General features: G+C 41.9%; 1 protein-coding gene across 15 annotated transcripts in view; it reads left to right on the forward strand.

Annotated features, from left to right (window-relative positions):
- JAKMIP3 (Janus kinase and microtubule interacting protein 3) overlaps nt 1–19,869 on the forward strand; it is an 82,352-nt gene that overhangs the window by 58,463 nt on the left and 4,020 nt on the right. For 13 of the 15 annotated variants that reach the window (XM_084525865.1, XM_084525860.1, XM_084525866.1 and 10 more), the window contains 8 exons: nt 594–692; nt 782–841; nt 2,464–2,529; nt 3,013–3,081; nt 3,180–3,257; nt 5,995–6,198; nt 6,565–6,630; nt 8,530–9,734. In XM_084525865.1, the coding sequence (XP_084381991.1) occupies nt 594–692; nt 782–841; nt 2,464–2,529; nt 3,013–3,081; nt 3,180–3,257; nt 5,995–6,198; nt 6,565–6,630; nt 8,530–8,673 (786 nt within the window). In that variant the 3' untranslated portion in view covers nt 8,674–9,734. Of the gene's footprint in view, nt 1–593; nt 693–781; nt 842–2,463; nt 2,530–3,012; nt 3,082–3,179; nt 3,258–5,994; nt 6,199–6,564; nt 6,631–7,897; nt 7,940–8,529; nt 9,735–19,869 lie in introns of all 15 variants that reach the window. The other 2 variants (XM_084525859.1, XM_084525855.1) reach the window with 2 other exon arrangements.

Raw genomic sequence — 19,869 nt, forward strand, 5'->3', positions numbered from 1 at the left:
TTACTCTGTCTGGCCATCTGTTTTCTATATAATTAACTATATAAACAGAATCTTTAAACTCTTGGAAACAGTTATCAAAATTCTCCAAAGAGAGAAGGAAAAAAAAGCAGCCACTTACCCGAAAAATATAAATGCTACCTAGTTTTTACTAAGTTTATATATATATATATAACTGTGTGTATATATATATACGTGTGTGTGTGTGTGTGTGTGTGTGTTCAAACATGTTATGTAGTCAAAATACTGGGTAGGCAATCACAGTCAGTCCCCTCTGCAGTCAGGTGGAGAGCTTCCCAGGCAGGCCCAAGTACCATCACAAAAGCACTTGGTTTGCCCAGAGAAACAGCTCTTGTTCCTGACTGTTAGAGTAAATAGCAGGCTGCAGAGGAAGGGTTTTGTGCTCTGTGTAAGAAATGAAATCACTCTGTGACAGCACTGCTTTATAATGTACTCATTTAGAGTAGACCTTCTTGGTATCATGTTTATGAAGTTCTTAGTGAAGTTGACATTTGTGAGATACAATAGTAATTCAAAATACTGTCACATATAATAAAAACAGTAATGCAATAATCAGACAAATGCTGTTATTCCAGGAAAGAGAAAGAAGATCGCCTGCAATCAACTTTCATCACATTCCTTTCACAGAGGGGAAAAGCCCTCTCCAAGTTTACTGTGAAGCAGAAGGTGTAACAGTAAGGGATTCTCATTTCGTATTTTCCTTTCTCTAAATTAATTCAGACACTCTGTTCTGACTCTTTGTTTTCCGTTGCTCTCTTGTTAGGACATAGTAGTAGCAGATCTGATGAAAAAATTGGACATTTTAGGGGATAACGCCGTAAGTGTATGTTCCTTTAATATATTGTGCATGCTTTGGTAAATATTGTCCTTACATTAATGTAGCAAAGCTTTCTTGTTTGTTACTGCAAAAGCTGTCTTCAGTGTGATCAAAGTACTGAACTACAAGCTAATGCTTTCTGGCTTTTAAAGATTTTTTTTAGTAGCCTTCCTACAAGTGCCATGCAAGATCTTGATATCACAATATTGCCTTTAAATTGACAATGATTTGGAAAATATTTTGAAATTGTGGTGTTTGCTTTTTATTCTTTCTTTTCTAGCCACTGTTTACATGTGTTTTTTTCTTTTGTTTACTCTGCAATAGCTTTGCGTTTGCATTTTAATAGTTGTGTGTTTAATTTTGTCTAATATCATAAACCTCAGATAGTAACCAGGATATTAAACAAAAAGTTACAATAGCAGCATGAAAAGAAGTGAATAGTAAGCAATTTGAAAGTGTTTCTCTTTTATCAAATTGAAGTGACTAATTATGTGCACACACATCTTATGTATTTATATATATATATCATACAATTTTGTTCTTCTACGATTTTAAATAATAAAAAATTACACGTAAACTCAAGGACCAGTGAGTAAGAATGACCCTGGTAATCTGCAGAAAGATAACACCCATTAATCTGTTGGGGCCTGTAGTAACGTGGCCTTGAATGGAACTATGAATGTCAGGTTTGTCCCATGCAAAGTGTTCTGCGACAGCACTCCAAATAGGCAACTTGGAGACAAATGGGAACAGAAGTGATAGCTTTCCTCACATTTTCTATTTCCTTTCTTTTCCTCTTGTTAAAACAAAAATAAAAACAACAGCAACAAAAGTTTCATTTACACAGTAGACCTTTATTTACGTTTTGCTCAGGGGTTCTCAGAAAACGTCTTCTCCCATCCTTGCCAAGTGGCACATTCACTGTTCCCAGCCTTGTGTATGAAATCCAAGTTTGCAATAGATACCCTTCTTATTCAGTTTAAACAATTCTGTGATGCCCACTGTGGCAATGACAGCTAAGAGAGACTGACTCGTCCTCCTATGTCTGACACTAGAGATGTGGACTCAGTTCTCTGGATCTGAACCCAAACTGGAAGGATTCAGTGCTACTGCCATCTGGTCTGGGTTGAAATAGTTTCACTATTTAAAAAATAAACAACAGCAAAAAACAGAGAACAAAAACATGAGTTGAAAAACTAACATCTTAACAAATGATTTTTCCAAAATCATTACTGTTGCAAAGTAAAGCTTGTGTATTAACTTATTGTGCATATAATGAAACTTAAGCTTGCATCTCTTAATAGCACATCACGCTAAGCTTGATTTTGCTTTGTTTAAGTGTGTGTTTATTTCTTGTCGGGGGGGAAAAAAAAAAAAAAAAAAAAGACCCACAGTCTGCATCTTTTTTTTAATGCCAGAATTTTAGAAGAATTAACTATATGTATGATAAAAAATCATCACTGATAGGTTTTTTACAAGTTGCATTAGAATACTAATTTTATTTGCCTTAGTTTATTGTTCCTCGAACATATTTAATTTCATATTTATTTAATACAGCAGTGGCCCAAGTAGTGGATTAATAGCAAGACACTGGGATTTGTTGTAATTATATTCTGCTTTTGGTGCAGAATCTGACCAATGAAGAGCAAGTAGTTGTCATACAAGCAAGGACAGTTCTCACATTGGCTGAAAAGGTAATAACTGCGTCACTCTTCAGTAAACATACATCACAAAAGCATCTGGCCCTCTCAGAATAGCTTACTTGAAGACACTGGTGATGTAAATAATAATTTTTTTCACAAAATGCCATGTTTCCTTATGTGGAATTACACCTGCACTCTTTTTTGTCAGAATAAAGGTAACATTCAGGAAATATGGACAGCCTGTTGATTTTCAAATTTTATTTAATTTGAAAAATTATGTTAGAGGGTAAATGGCTAGGCTTTGAAATAATGTTTTTATCCGTCACCAGTTTCTACAAAAGAAAAAGTGTAGTGATATAGTTGATTTTTCCTTTCTTACTTAGTGAATTTAACTGAATGTTTAGTGTGCACTGACGTACCCTAGAGTTACAGTGAAAGCCGAGTACGCAGCATGCTGCCTCCTGCTAGTTTGACTGAAACACCAATCAGCCACAGTTCAGGCCTTTACCTGCCGCTCTCTGTTTGTGTGCACAGTGGCTACAGCAGATAGAAGTGACCGAATCCGCACTGCAGCAGAAGATGCTGGATCTTGAGAATGAAAAGGTATCAAAAGCTGCTGTGAATGAAACAGCGAGAACAACAACGAGCAATCACACCACTGCCACTGTGGTTGCACTGACGTAATCTTCCCTGTGTCCTAGGAGCTATTCAGTAAGCAAAAGGGCTACCTGGATGATGAGCTCGACTTCAGGAAACAGTCCTTGGACCAGGCTCACAAGGTGAGAAAAACAGTCAGGAGTGATTTGTGCCATCTTGATTACATCTGTAATCTGTTGTCTGCAGAAAAACTCTGTTTCTGACAGTACTGCCTGTGGAGTGACCCAAAGACTACACCACAGGCTGAATTTAAAACAAATCCTCCGTACCCTGGTCTAATAACGAGTTCCTTATGGACTTAGGTCCTTGTATTTGCACGGTCCTTCCAGGTTTAGGACCTAAATATAAACTCATTCAACACAGATCTTAATTTAGCAGAGATTGTGGTTTATGACATTTATAGTGATTTTTTACCTTCCAAAACAGAGATTCTAGCCTAGACTTTTTCTTAGATCTTAGATTATGGTTTCTGCTACCAAAATATCTGGAGAGAGTTTGTGATTCTGCACATTTGAAATGTCTCTGCTTTTTGTCAGGTTCAATGAGCACATTAACTGATCCTACCCCATTTCAACCATCCCTCCAGTCATCAGCTGTTTTGTTTCCTTCAGTTAAAGTACAACATATACTCATGAAAGACATAGAAGCATACATTTTAATATAGATTTAGCTTATTCTTTCAGTTTCCTTTAAATCTTTAAAAATGTGTCTTTAATAATATGTCTTTAAATGAAAAACATAGAAGCAATGGGGTTTTATGCTTTTTTTTTTTGAAAACTATTGCCAATTTGGATGTCAAACCATTTGGGAGAGCTTTTATTCAGTACTCTGTCTGGTCTTATACGGATGATTTTTAGACTGGCTTTGCCAAATGCTTAGCTTTACCTGGAGCCCATTCCTTGCAGAGTGGAAACCCTGGGAAATGTACGAGTCATCCACACCTGTAGGCTTAGTCCTACCATGAGATTATCTCCTGCAGCCCTGAGTGCTTCTGAGAGTGTTTGATGCAGCCAAAGGCTGAAATTGTGGGATTTATCTTCAGAATTAAGCCCTGACAGTGGTTATCACCTGAGTCCATAAATCCAGATAGGGAAAAATTGAATGGCATTGCTTGAAGTTCCTGATAATGTAACAGGGCCAGCAGAGAAGCTCAGTCACAAAGCCATGGTTATGGACTGCAGCATTACACGACCTCCCCGTGGCTTATGGCCTGTCACTCTTTCACTTTACATGTCCTGTCAGTTCTGGAATCCTGAATTTGCTGAAGGATCCAAGACAAACTGTTGCTCCTTAGCTCTGCCCCTCATGGAGAAGGAACAAGCATGAAGAACTACATGTATCTCTCAGTACAGGCAGAATTAGCTGAGGATGATTTGCATTTTCCTGTGTTCTTTAAATGCATCGTGTGGGCATCCTCAGGCAACGCACTGGGCTTTACTCACATGCACAAATGCAGCCTGAAAGCAGCTAGAAAGCTTTGTTCTTCCCTGAAATTCCAGTGGCAATAGCCATTTTGATTTGTATAATTTGTTTCACTTCCATGTTCCCTTTGTGCTCCTCAAGATGAGAAGCTGCTAATCTTCCCCCCTAACTACAGCCAACAAGATTACCAGCTGTAACCGCTAAGCTTTTTGCATGGTTTTCACTCTGCTTGGCTGCTGGCTGGGGATTTTGCTACAAGAAACACTTCTCTACGTAAAGACTGCTGGAACAACTGCTTTGGAGGCAATGAATTAGCTGACCCTTTTTGTTTTCTTTACAACTCCATGTAATCAGAGGGGTGTAATGGTGGGGTAATCAAGGTGCAGGGACCAACAGTAAAATATGTTCCAAACTGAGGGGTTTTGTTACAACAGTTGCAGTTAACAAATATGCTGCTATTATTTTTAAAAGTGGAGTAGAATCTTCTTGTAATGTCCAACACAATCATCCCCGCAGAGACACTGCCGTTACTTTCAGGCATTATCAGTCTCCACAGCTCCTGCTATACTGTGTAATTCTTAATTACTCTTGTAAGTGATGGTATTCTTCTGTCCTGACTCTGATAAATCATAGTAAGAAAACACCGTGATGGTATTCTTCTGTCCTGACTCTGATAAATCATAGTAAGAAAACATCAACAGCAACCCCAGATGGAAAAAAGTGTTGATTTTGAATTCAGCTGAATTATCACAACAGCCATCTCTGGCAGCCTGCCTATGGTTCAGACCATGCTGTTGCTGTCATGTGCTCCTGAAGCCACAGAGGTGAAAAACATCACCGGCTTTGGAAAGAGTGTGCAAAGGTGCCTTCATCTTCTGCTTTGCCTCTTGCTCTATGTCAAACTTCCAGAAAAAGATTTCAGCTTGGTTTTAGCTTGTGTGAAGGAAATAGTGTTTATCCTGGACTTTGAGGCAGAGGACATTACCTGGCAATGTCACCTGCCCTAGGAAGATGCTGGACTCTGTGGTTCTGGGGAAATATTTTCAATCCATTTTCCACACTCTTACATTTCTCACTAAATCTGGAGGGTACCTCCACCAGTGTGCATGAGAGACATCTTCTAACGCAGTGCAGTAAAATTAGGCATGCGCTGGGGCTGCAGCCTCAGACTGCAGGAACAAATCCCAGCTACTAGGTGTTTTGTGTTTTATTTTTTAAGTGGCAGATTTGACTGGGACCAGAGCCCTACAGCACAGAGGTAGCATGAAGTGTTTTCCCTGTGGACTATTTTCTGTGCTGTCCTGGGGGGGGAGACTCAGAAAACTACCCCTCCACCTCTCTTGTTGTCTTACTGCAATAGGATTTTCAGTTCCTCACAAAATCCTCAACCAACCAGAGATGAGGTTAAGCTGACAGCCTTATATTGTTTTTGATTAGCAAATTCTGGAATTAGAAGCCATGCTCTATGATGCCCTGCAGCAAGAAGCTGGAGCCAAAATTTCCGAACTTCTTTCAGAAGAGGAGAAAGAGAAACTGAAGAGTGCTGTAGAGCAGTGGAAGCGCCAGGTCATGAGCGAGCTCCGGGAGAGGGATGCCCAAATCCTGCGTGAAAGGATGGAGCTCATTCAGCACGCACAGCAGGTACAGGCCAACACGAGGGCAGGGTGACATTCGGGATGGGACTGTCCCCCAGGTGGAAACACAATGAGCTTGTGAGCTCCATCCCTTCCCTCACAGAGCTGTACCAGAAATGTCTGGTGTTGGGGCCAGATTTCGATTTGCCTTAGAAAGTCCCTAAAGTCCCAGGGCATTTAATTTTGATGGATTTGTCAGACATGGTGTGTGACTGCTGCATTAATCAAGGACTCATCTATAGCCTAAAACACAAATTCATTTTTTAGAAACAGTATATACAAGTCATATCTCTGAAAATAATAATACATCTTCTGAGTACAACTGTATTTGGTTGGTTAATAAATATATATATATTTATTTTAAATCTGACAGAGAATTAAAGAACTGGAAGAAAGAATTGAAGGCCAAAAGCGGCAAATAAAAGAGTTAGAGGAAAAGGTAAGGCAATTGAAAGGAAGCAGTTGTTACATGTGTATGTGTCCATATCTTCATTTCATCTTTGCTAAGAAAAATCTTATAAAAAGTGATGTTGTGATAACATTTCTTTTTATAATTTGTGTCCATCCTATTACTGTAAGTCCCACCACTGTACATTCAGCCAGGCAGCTCTAATATCCAGCACTCTCATCCAAACCACACAGAGGTGCCTTTCCCATGTGTCCCTAAGCAGGACTGTTCCTTCCTCCCCTGGAGGCTTCAATTCTACGTCCAGTCTCGAATGAAAACAGCTAGCTCAGAGACAAGCCAAAACCAGTCACAAAATAAGTGGGCTTCTGCAGCTCTTTCATTCCCCACTTTATTAACACAACGTGCTATGTGGGAGCGCTCAAGGAGACATTTTGCATTTGAAGTAGTTCATCTGAGAAGGAAGGGTTAAAAGCCTAAAATCAGTCTTTTCTTCCGCTGTTGTTCAGTAAAGTCTAAATAGAGGACTTTATGCAGTTTATGTCACTGGGCGAGGATTTGGGGGTCCATCTACGTGGTGAAGTGGAAGGACAGAGCTGCTGCAATGGCAGGCTGAGGTGGTAGTGTGTGTTTTGTGGAGGGATCTCCATCGACCTTTTCTCCCTCCACCTTCAGCACATGCGGATGCAGTGGCCCACATCTCCGGGAAGGGAACGGGGATGGTCCCTCTCCTCCGCTCACCTGCAGCCACTTTGGTCACTGCCCCTGGAGAGAGCCAGCTGGCTAACGCCATCAGGCTTTGCTCTGGTCAAGCTGTAACTGCTGAATTCTACCCTAAAATCACCCTAGTGTGAAATCGTCTATTTCTAGAGAAATTGCGAAGGAGCAACCTGTTCAGGTGCAATAGGTGTTGAGATGAACTTTCACCCAAAACTAAGCTCAAACCTTAGCAGTGCCTCTTTTTTGAAATATCAGAAGAATTCAGCTAATGTTTTTCCTCCCCATTTTCATGCCTGGCTGCATTTGGGTTGGGCTTCGCTGGGGTAGGGGATGTGATTCTCACCACTCTGCCAGACAAGGGCTGTCTGCTTGAGTGATGGAGCAGAGCCCCTCGTCTCTCGGAAGCCACCTAACAGTTTGTATTTCTTTTCAGCAGAATGATTTGTTGCACTCTGTCTGTAACCATCGCTTATTCTCAGCCAAACAAACTGTAAAATCTTATTCTCTTTCTTCTCTTCCATTTTTTCCTTTCTTCCCTCCCCTTTTCAGTTTTTGTTTTTGTTTTTATTCTTCTCTTTAGCTTTCATTCTTTGGTCATAGTCCTTCAGGCCAAATGCAGAAGGTAAGCCCTTGGATTACGCATGGTGCCCCCTCCTCTTCCCAGTGCTGCTCAGGCTGCTTCAGCACTGCCCGTGGGGTCTCCTGGGCTCACCAGATCACCTGAAAATGGAAATCTCTGAAGCTTTTGAAATAATGTGATCCTTGGGTGCTAGCAGGCTAAGAATTTGTCAAACAGAATTTCCTTCCCCTGAGGGAAAGGACAAGGAGAGAGCAAAACACAGCAGGCTTCAAAGCAAGGAGGCTTCTAGGACACCAGGGTGAAGGCTCAGCCTGTGTTTGCTCCCCTACTTGCTGTTGGGGTTTCTTTTTTTTGCTCCTAAATGATTACTCTTTCTCTAATGTAAGCAGGAGCAAAAGTGCCCATACATTTGTGCTTGGAGCGGTGGCAGAAATTGCCATGTCATGGATGGCATTGGAAGGGTCCCTGTAACTCATGAAAGTCAACAGAGTACAACACAAATCCCTTTTTATTAGTTGTATAATTCAAACAGATATTTACAAATATAGCCCTTACAGATTTTTGTGCATGTTATTTTTGACTGGATGTACTTTCCTTTGATCCATGCTTTAATATATTTTTTCTTGTTTCAGCCTACTGAGGAAGCTGGAATTGGTTCTACGGTTGCTAACAGGAAGACAGCATGGATTACCAAGATAGAAAAAGAGACATTGCGATTTCAGAAAAAAAAACACTCAATGTATCTCATAATTTGCTACTGGAGATGGCAGAACTAATCTTTATGACCCTTTCAGAGTAAAGATGAACTATCTTGGCTATGTGGAAATGTCTGCATAGGTGCAGCCTGCACCACTGAAATCTCTGACTGCATTTTCAAGAGCTGGAACTAAGCTGTCAAAGAAGAAAGCCAAAAAAACCCTCCCTCTATTAACAGTTACAGGCTTCTTCTACGGAGTCCTGTCCCTGCTGCTTGAAATAACTCTCAGCTTTACGTAAGGAGCAGTATACTAATTCAGATAAACTGAATATAATTTGGTTCCCTGCTGAGCAGGTAGTAAATTGCTTCTCTGTAGAAGTGACCGTGTCCTGTTTTATATGTCAGTCATTTATATTTGTGGTTCATCGTTATTTAAGAATCTGTATTAAAAGAAGATTTTAGAAGGAGATCCAGAGGAATAACTCACCAAAAGATAAACGTGAATGAAAACAGCGTGTTTTGTTCCAAGTTATTTTGTCATAACACAGGGTCTGTCCAATGGTTTGTTGATTATCCCACAAGCCCAGTATTAGGGGAAAAACACGAAGCTCCATTTGAACCCTTAGGAGCTAGAGTTGTAATTATTTTAGAGTTTTCAGTAGGCCACATCCCACAGCACAATGAGAAATCTGGCACAATAATTTATAGTTTGCTGTTCCTCAATGATGCCAAAAGGCTTAACGTTGTCCCAGCAAAAAGCTCAACTTGAAAAAGAGTGAACCTGGAAATACATCATCCCTGGTCCCAGCAGTCTGAGCTGTGGAAGGTGACAAAAGGCAAAAGGAAGCACAAGTGCTGCAGAGCAGGAATACCAGAAGGAGGGGCTCAGGAGCCAGGAAAAGAAAAGTGGATCTTCTACAAAAACAAGTGAAGGAGGAAAAATCCAAAAGAAATCCAACCAGTATACTTTGCCAAATTGGAACTGAACCTGAGTGCACAGATCTGGATTTGGTGGTGAATGCTAAAACTTCCCTGATTACGTTGTTCCTACAATCCGCAGCAGCACAGGATGCTGGTGGAGAACACTGCCCGTCCCTTGGAAGCATAAGGCAGACAGTGAAACAAAAGAGCTCCTGACAGGTAAGATGGATTGATTAATAAAAATTGATTTATTATGTAATTCTATAAGCTATATAACTTTCTTCATAACTGCACGCTATTAATCTGTCTCACTCTAATGAAAATATTTATGATGATAACACCGAGAAAATTTTGAGTTGACCAAGATCTTTATGTAAATATTATTTATTTGGTTTACTTTAGTCTGTAAATTGGGTATTGAATGTATGCTAACTTTATTTTTTTCAAATCAGTGATCACTCAACAAAAAGTTGCTATTTAGGTAATGAAATGTGCTGTCAAATTTGTATGAGCATCAAGCAATCATACTATATTATAAAAATACATATTTTAAATGAAATAGATAAAAATGTTCATTTTGGATTGAAGAGACAAATATTATTCAGAAAAGCTTTCTAGTTCACCATTTCTCTTACTTTTTATCTAACTTATGCTGGTAACAAGTTACTTGCCTGGTAAACACGATGGGAATAGTAGTGGGCTCACCCTAGCACTGCTGAAGCTGTTATTTTTGGCATCTCAGCTGAAAGTCGCTCAACTCAATAGAAGCTACTTCAGTACATTTTCCAGAGAGCGACATTGCCTCTCATTGAGTGCTGTAAGGCTACTGGAGAACCGTGAAGTATATATATGTCTACATACTGCTCATAGGACTTGCTTCTGCTTCAAAGGAGGAATTGTCTCTTTTGTACTTTAGCCCATCAGTTTTTTGTTTTAGTTTGGTTTGGTGGTGGTGTGTTTTTGTTTTTGTTGTTTTCAAATACTTTTTCTAAGCAGAATGTCTATCGAGTCCTAGTTTGAACATCTCTCCAACTTTACCCTGTTTGACTGCGTATTATTGCCATGCTGCTCGGGAGAGGAATGCTGCCTTTAAAATCAGTCAGATGCAAAATGTCTGTGTATGGAGGGATGCACACAGGACCTATTAGAAACTATTTGTCTTTAATGATGCTTGCTGGAAATAATCTGTGCTCAGTGTTAGATTTTATGGTGCATATTCTTCTTAGAAAGCTGCACGTGTACATCTCAGTCCTGTGGTTCTTTCAGGAGGGGTCCAAATCCTTCGTGTCTCTCAGTGTCACACTGGTCTCCACGGGGCTGGCATTTCCTAGTTAGTAAGATCAAGGAGTTCCACGCATTGAGTAACCTAAAAGAGAAACTCAAAGAACTGAACGAAAATAATAAAAATCAGGAAATGATTGAGATGAACGTAGGACAATGGAGGGCTTTTTAGAAACAAGAACAGTTTAACAAAGATGATAAGCAAAAATCAGTAAGGAAGACTTACCTGATGGAAATCAACAGAAAGCATACAACACAAAACGTAACTGTATCAATCTTTTTCAATATCTTGTTAGATTTGCAATAGTTTCAAATAAAAGTGGTTTGGATTGTCATTAGTGCCTCCTGAAAATGTCTGCTGAAACAGCTTTCCAGCAGGAAGTCAGATTTCAAGTAAATGCTTTTTTCTTTAGGAATGTGTGCTTTAACAAGAAGCATGGAGCTCCCAAGTGACACCCTAGCACATCACCTGGCATCCTGGGCCTCAGTGCCATTGCCAATGCCAGTGGGACCAAGCCCCTCCGTCCCCTTGCCAAGAGCTCTGCCTTCCTCTGAAGCCCCTTTGTGGGAACACTGAGATGTTTTATAAAAGCACAACTCGTGCAGCAGGTTGCTGCCCTGGCTGTGTGCTGGCTCAGACCGCGGCGAGGCTGGGCACTGCTGCAGGGCTGCGGGACGGCAACGGGGAGCTGGGCCTGGGACTGCAGCCCCCAGGCTCGGGGCAGCTCCAGGAAGTTCTTCCAGATACAGTTAGCTTAGTTAGTGTTTAATGGACATTTCAGTTGTTTCAGAGATTGTGGACTTCCGGAGGTAGGTGGCACTAGCATATTTCTAAAAACATGAGTTGTCAGTTAAGCTAAGAGAATTTTTTTACTTGACATTAACTTTATATTTCTAGAAGGGTTTGAGTATCCCCAAATCTATACTTTTTTCTTGTGATCTTAGTTTTTTGTTTGTTTGTTTTAATAATAACAGTTATTAGAACTCTATTTGATATTTATTTAAAATAAGTAACATCTGATAAATAGAATTCAAAAAACATCAGATAAACAGAATTCAAAGAATTCTATTTGGAAATTGTACATTATTGTTCTGTCATAAAAACCTCTTATTTGATCTATTTGAGGCATAGAAATAAGATCTGCTGCAGTGGTTGTTTGCTGACAAATGCAGTAATTAGTATCTCCTTCTTTCTGAAATATGCAAATGACTGAGGATTAGGCTGTAAGCTGAGCAGAATGCCTGTCTTCCTGGAAACTTGGACCGGAATGCACCTAGCCTTCTGCTTCTGCATATTATGTATAGAAGGACACGTTTGTGTTTTTTTTTGTATGAAGTAGAAACACAACACATGCAGACATCTTAGGAGTCCCCCCATCTCCCCACCCCACCCACACCCCACTCCACCAAAAAACCCAAACCATCCAACTGAGTAGTGACTTGCTGAAGCCCAGGTTTGCAAAAAGATTTGGACTTGCACACACGAGCTTGTATTCAAATGCATGGGCTCAGGAATTAAGCAGCATGTGTCTAAGCATATATTCAGTTAAATCCTAAATGAATATTGAGAATTACGCTCATTTTTTGTGTATTTGTCCAAAAGGCTTAGTGGTTTCAAGTGAAAACCCGTAAGATGCTGCCTAGCAGAAGGAAACCTGTCCCTCAGGTTGCAGCAGCCCAGGAGATGATGCTGTTGGGCTTCACAAGACAATTTTCCATGCTCCCTGTTTGCTGCCTACAAGCTTCCTGCCCAGCTCTCCCTCTGAGGCATTACCTGATGTTAAACTGTACTGAAGATCAGCACAGATAAAAATGAGAAGGATAGGACCTGTGTCTGCCCCTGTAAGGAGATATTCCCACCATGAGGAAGGATCACAGCTACCCAAAAGGAAGCTGTGGGGAGCTGGGGTTGTCCTCTTCTCACAGGTAACCAGTGACAGGACCAGAGGGAATGGCCTCGAGTTGTGCCAGGGGAGGTTCAGGCTGAAAATGAGGAGCCTTTTCTGCTCAGAAGGAGCAGTCAGGCGTTGGGATGGGTTGCCCAGGGAGGTGGTGGCGGCACTGTCCCTGGGGGTGTTCAAGGAGAGGTTGAATGTGGTGCTTGGGGACATAGCTCAGTAGTGACATTGGTGGTAGGGGGTTGGTTGGACCAGATGATCTTGGAGGGCTTTTCCAGCCTTAATTGATCTATGATTCTGTGATGTGGGGGATGATCCAGTTTGATTCATGACTGCAAAGGTTTCCTGTTGGTAATTGAAGAAAGTTATTTAATTACCATTTTAATTATTTTAAACGTAAGTAAAATATTGAAAAAAAATAATATTAGAAACTTATATATATTTTTTCAGTGACAGAAGGCAGGAGAGCAGACCTCAGTATAAAAGATGGGTGTAGTTTTCAATCTGCACACATGACATGTGTGAACGTGCTTCAGGAGCATGGGGAGATGCATCTCCTCCCAAATCCCCCATGACTGTGACCAGTAAAGAAACAGCTTTAGGTTCACAATGAAGAACAGTCCCAGAAGCCCATACACTTTCCAGATCCTCTAACCCTTGTGTTTCTTACACCGGTATGCTGTCATTTTAGGGGTGGTCTTAACGTTTTTAAGACAACATGGTGTTATTTCCACTGTAGGCACCACAAATCACTTAGAAATGCCAATTTCACATCTTCAGCATTTGACCTCTTTATTCAGTGTGGGTAGTACCTACGAGTGTCTTCACACCAGCTGCACTGCAGTGGGGCTGACCTGAGGCTGGTGGGGGCATTTCACCCCAGTGAACACCGAGGGTTTTCCCACTGGGGTCACCTTCTTCTACACCTGTGCTGGATCCGTCTGTGTGATCCTGTTCCTTTGGTAGATAATTGCTTTTCTTTAACTCACTCTGTTGGCTGCATAATCAAATTTCTCTTTTTTATTGATGTGCTTGAGTTGTCAGAAGAGATTTTTTTTTTAAGTTCAGCAGCACATTTTTCCAGAAATGATCCACAGGGGAGATGATGAGCTACTAGAGCTTAAATTTTGCTTTATTGTTCCATCAACCACATCCTGTATATTTCCATGCGCTTTGAAAGAGGTCGTAAAAGGCTTACTTCACCGGGGTACAGAGATAAGGGCAATGAGTTACATTATTAGAATACTAATTGGGAAGTCATTGCTGTGCAGAATGACCCAAAACATCTTTGTTTAGCATAAGCCTATAAAGAAAATTCAAGTCTTTAGGAAGCCCCCGTGGGATGTACAGGAAATAATAAAGCAAAAGATTCAAAGTCGGGTTGTGTTTGCTGTGTAGTACAGCTTGTGTAACTTGATCCCAGTAAAGAGCAGAATGTGGTTCGGTAATAGCAAAGTGATTTCCTGCAGACTGATAATAACCAGCGTATATAAAATGTAGGATGCCTCATTGCACAGTATTTCTGCTTTAATATTTCAGGAGTTGATATAGGCTGGAATACATAGAAATGACAATGTCAGTCTGAATTTGCAGTGTCTGGAGATGAGATTAGGTAGAGGTCCCCAGGCAGGAATAGCGCCATTGATGGTGCTTAAGGACAGTTTAAGCACAGAGCGGATTTGAGGCACGTCTGGAAAGCTATTTGATCATGGAGAGGTTTCAGTTCATAAAGCAAAAGGCTGCAATTTACTGTTTTCCTAATTCCCACTGGAAAACAATTTGAAACAGACCTGCTGAGATTTTCCATGTAAGTAGAACATCTGCTTTATGGTAGTAATCTGAGATGCTATTTCACAGCAACAGACCCTCACACTGGACAGATTTGTTGCACTAACCTGGACACAAATAAACCCAGACAATTCAATAGCATTATGTAATTTTCAATCAAACACTCTTGGTTACAAAATACAGCCACTTAAAATGCTAAGCAGACAACGGTAAATTTCTGTAATGAAGCACAACCCCCAAACAATAACATATTTAGAGTTAACATTGCTGAAAAATATTTTCTACTGACACATCTATTGCTTTTAAGATCAGCTTGCAGTCAGACATTTCAGTAAGATGGGCGGATATAGTTTCAATACTCTTTCAGGGAGCTCTGTTTGAAAAGATGTTCACATCCGATTGAGACACAGGCAAATAGTCCCAAGCACAGGGGTGGGACAGGGGACTTTACTGGTGCAGGCTGAGGTGTATGGGAAGCCTGACCGCAGAGTGGCCAGGCTGGGCTGCAGCCAAGCTGCTCGAGTACTTTCATTACATTCGAATAGTGCAAGGTTTGTTTGACCCAGTTTTTCTTTAAGATTCAAGAGTAAAATTAATTCCAAACCCAAAAATAAATGCAGCCTAAACTGCATACTTTTTACATATTTTTCTCGGAAAGCTCAGTGAAAGCATGGAAATCATTAAAATGGCCAAAGTATGTGAGTCTCATATGCAGAGGCCTGTTTTGTGGTGTGGCAGTCGATATACAGCACATAATCCATATGAGTTTCCTTATGTTTGTGATAACTAGCAGACAGCTTTCTCTGAATGTAAACACTTGGTAAATCTGTGTACTGTAGTGGTAATTCCTTGCAGCATCTGCTTGCCCTTCAAAGCCTCCTGAACTTGGAGCCCATATTTTTCTCGGGAAAACTCAATTTCTGCTCTGTTGAGCTTTCATAAAATATGGGGTTAAACACCTTAGTTAACATTTAAAAGAGCCCTTAGATCTGTTGAGAATTTCCACAGCAGTTGCGTTTGAGGTGGTGACAGCGTTTGTTGGTGAAGCACTGATGGTTTCCATCCGCAGTGCATGGTAGGATGTCCTCTGCTCACAGCTGTGCTCCGCGCTACAAAACTTCCCAGGGGTGGACAACAGAGACTGAAAGTTGGAATAAAATGTCCACAGAGACCTTTCTGCTTGAGCCGACCATTTCTTGGCATGCTTCACAGATTAGACACATTCTGCAGTGACAAATTTTTTCATGTGTATATCATATTAGTGATTTAATTCATTATTAACCAAAAACGAGCTAGCAATTATAATTGAGGTACCCATTCAGTCTGAGCCCCATTTCATGCTGGTAGGAAGAAAACAGAATTTGATCAGCTGAAATAAAATTATCTTGACCAGTCTTCTATGTTTCATTCACATCTTGAATAATCCCCTCTACAGGGAAATCACCACGCTATATTAGCACCACAGACAGTCTGTGCAAAGAGGCAGAGCCCAGGCTAGTTTTGCAAGGCAGTATTTACTGTAATCCTTAGCCTCCAGCTTTCCTGATGGCATTAAAGTGTAGAAAACGGTCCCCACAAAAACAACAGCAAAACTTTAACGCCTTTAAAAACTTCTTAAAATATAAATCACGCCTGGTGACACATTATGATCCTTCCAGGGCTGATGCTGGCTCTGGTGGCAGTCTGGCAGAGCTGGGGTTGCCCCTGTCCCTGCCCCAGGCTTGGGGCTGCTGGGGCTGGGTGCCAGCCCACAGCCCGGGCACTTCTTTTCTAGCCCGAAGGATCCTGTGATTGTGGGATCCTGTGGTTGTGGGATCCTGTGATTGTGTGGTTCTGTGATTCTCCTCCAGCCCCATGGAGCCTCTGGGCTTTTGCAGGTCACCCTGTGGTACCTTCTGTGCCTTCCCCCAGCTTGCTGCTTCCTGCTGGGCTTCCAGGAGCCGGCTGATATTTATGTCCAATCGGAGGGGGAGATCCTCAAAAAGGCCTCAGCATCAGTCTGTCAGTACTGATCAGAAAAGCAATTACTTAAATCAAAGGTTTATGCCAGTAAAAAATTAAAAGTGAAATGTTCTTTTCCTCAGAATGATCTGAAGGGACAATGGGGAGAGAAACAGAAACCATCTCTTGGCACTGTTCAAGAAACCAGACGAAATCTGAGGTCAGTCAGGGGACGGAGGCGGGGATGTCTGAGCAATTCACTTTCCCTCTGGTGGGGAACCGAGATGCTCAGCAAAACCCTCAGCTATTATCTGGAGGACCGGATTTTGAGTGTAAATGCAAATTAGCTAGATTAAACTTAGTTTTTATGACAAGTTCACAGTGCTGTTGGCCACAAGTTTTTGTGAATTCTTTCTCCTAATTTGTAAAGGTTTCATGCAATATGGCTGAAAAAGCGGTACAGCTGTGTGACGGTGTCATGTGGGAGGAAGGCTTCATGTTATGTGTCCCTTCTAGCACTTGTATGCATGTAAGGGAATACAGAGAGGCATTGCGAAGGGTTTCTCTTGAGATGTATCGTAGAGAATCATGATTCTGTTGGTTTGTGGTTGGATAACTGGGTGAGAATAATGAATATTATGCTGTGTGGGGAACCTCGCGTCGGGGTGCTCGTGTGCAGGAGATGCTGCTCTGTGACCACCACATGCCTCTGCTGTGCTGGGTGGTACCCAGCGCCCAGCTTTTCTGGTGAACCCAGTGGATCACTGCGTCTCCTTGTAACTCTCATCTGCTCTGGGGTGGCACACGCGTAAGGGCTTCCTCCATGCGTGTGCTGTGGCCAGTGTGCCAGATCGACCCTAACCCCTGTGCGTGCACCTAGGTGTGTGCACTGAGCCCTGCGCCCCCCAAACCCACTGCCCCTGCTGCATACACGCCGACAGTCCTCAAGGCATTTATGCAGTGGGGCTGATACGCGCAGAGATTGTGTCCGCACTAATGGTCAATTAGAAATCCCAGGCAAACCTTCTCCAGGAAAAGGGAACCTGTCTAAGAAAGTAAGACCTGTGATGGCCTTATTACAAAGATCTGTAGAGGCAGATGTAGGAAAATTTGTTGTGTCAATGGCTTTTTCTAGAGAAAGACTGTCCCAGTGGCCTGCTTCACTCTTGTTACAAGCAAGAAAACACCCTAGGGGCATAACAAATTGATAAAATGAGAGTTACAATGACTGTCAAGGAGATACCATCACGCATTAGCAATGCTGTGACAGTCACTAAGGGAAGAGGACTGTAAAATCCTCACACGTTGTCAGGTCAGAGCAACCCAGTCAGCCTGCGCTAACCGTACCGATAGAGCGACTGCAGAGCCCTAACGGCTGGATGTGTGCAATCCAACAGATTTATGAGAGTGTTAATTGCAGCTGTGTTCCCTAAAAACTGCCCTGAAAAGGTCATCTAGAGAGGAAACTGCACTGCTGCAATTTGGTGAGATGAGGCAGCTGTCTTCACGCAGGACCCAGGGCATCCCTCGCCGGGGCTGATACCGGGGCTGGCGTTTTGCTCTGATTTGCCTTGGCCATGAATTTGGGGGGGGAGCACATGATCTCCTAGGGCAGCAGGAGGGACTCTGTCCCTTTGTGGCAATACCTGGCATATATATAGCAGATCCATGCTATTTATGTACAATGATGTACATATATATTATGTACAAATAGTTGTATTATGGAATGTCTTACATATAACAAATTAAATTTTATAGCTATTGTAACATATTTTCCTGTGCCATAATGACAATTATCTAATAGATCTGTCTTCTAAAAAAGCATTCAAACATCACTTACCAAATGCATGAAAATTACATGCAAATAATTTCTTATGTGAACAATAATTACAAATTCAATCATAAGCACCATATGATAAAAAAAAAAAATAATAGTAACTTTATTAATTATTAATTTTGCTGTTCAAGAACCACCCTAACATCATCTCTGTAGTCTCAAAGTAGTTTATTTCAGTCTGACTTTGAGCTTTTGGGTAACCAGTCTGTGTAACTGCCTCATCTGCCCGCTATAAAGCCATTTCCTCAACCCCATACTTTCGGACTTAGGTGCTACCAGACAGGACACACCGCCAGGTTTACTCGTGGATTGAGACGTTGGATGTGCCCAGAGTAACGTGGGCTGGCAGGTGCCTCCCGAGCCGCAGACAGATCCGAGGCAGCACGTCCGTAGTAATTCACTTGCACCTGGAAATGAAAGGTTGTAAGACAGCTTCCAATTACCAATAATTACTTTCACAGTGATCGGGGTTTTGCTGTGCGTTAGATGCCTAAAGGAGGAATTAATGGCAACCATGAGGCCAGTATTTTGGAGCAGCAATTAATGAAGGACTGCGGAGACGCCAGGCGCCCAAGGGCAGCACCAGGCGAGTCCTGGACAGGCAGGGCTGAGGGCTGCAGATACCCCATGGAGGCCACCAGCAGCAGGGGTGGCACCAGCAATGAGCAGGGGCTGGGGTTCTGGGGGGCAAAACGAACAGCTTTCAGTGCAGTCAGCCCTTGCTCTAAAACAAAGCCTGATGAAAACAGATAAATTCAATGTAACCTGTTCTGGTGTGGGTACGGGATTCAAGCCAAGGTTTCATATGCTGCTTTTTGGGTGATACAGAGATTTAGGTATAGATAATTATAAATCTTCTTTTCATTCTCTATCACGCTCTGCTTCAAAATCTAACCAGAAATAAAAATGCTACAGAAATCTCCCTATATATATATATATATATACATAATATATATATACATATATACATAAAATGAAGAGTATCCAGTTTGTTGCCAAAAAAAAAAGTATCACTTAGATATATCAAATAAATCATTCATAAAGGGAGGAAACAGCTTTGAAAAACCCTGTTATTAAGCATGAAAAGGCCAGCACTGTTTTGGCCTCTAGCAGAAGTAATTTGCAGAGTATCCGATTTCCTCACCAACAAAAATGGGTAACTGTAATCGTGCTGCAGGGCCGCGTGGCTTTCTGCACCTACACGTCAGAGGGATGCTGGTGCCAGAAGCCCCTCTTTGCCTTACACATGGGTCTGTTTATGGTGAAAAAGGAGTGAGCAGGAATGGCGAAAAGCTGGACGTGCTGGCTGTTACCCTCCTTGGTGAGAGTCTCAGCAGAGCGCGCAGTGATGGGAGGGGAAGGAAGGATGGCAGCTCCTATCTAGGTCAGGTCCTGCCACCACTGCTCGCGTTAGAACAGCTTTGCTGAGCCCTGAGCCCCAAGATCCAGCCCCAGGGGCAGCCAGGTGGGCTGAGGGCACTGCCCTGACCAGCCCAGCCCCGTGCAGAGCCCCGAGCCCAGGTGCAGCCCCTCGGGTCCCAGCCCTGCGGAGATTTCTGAATGGAAGTGCTTTTCTGCTTATGAATAGTTATTTTGCCTTGCATATGTT

Source organism: Aythya ferina (assembly GCF_964211825.1).
Source record: "Aythya ferina genome assembly, chromosome: 7".
Taxonomy (NCBI): domain Eukaryota; kingdom Metazoa; phylum Chordata; class Aves; order Anseriformes; family Anatidae; genus Aythya; species Aythya ferina.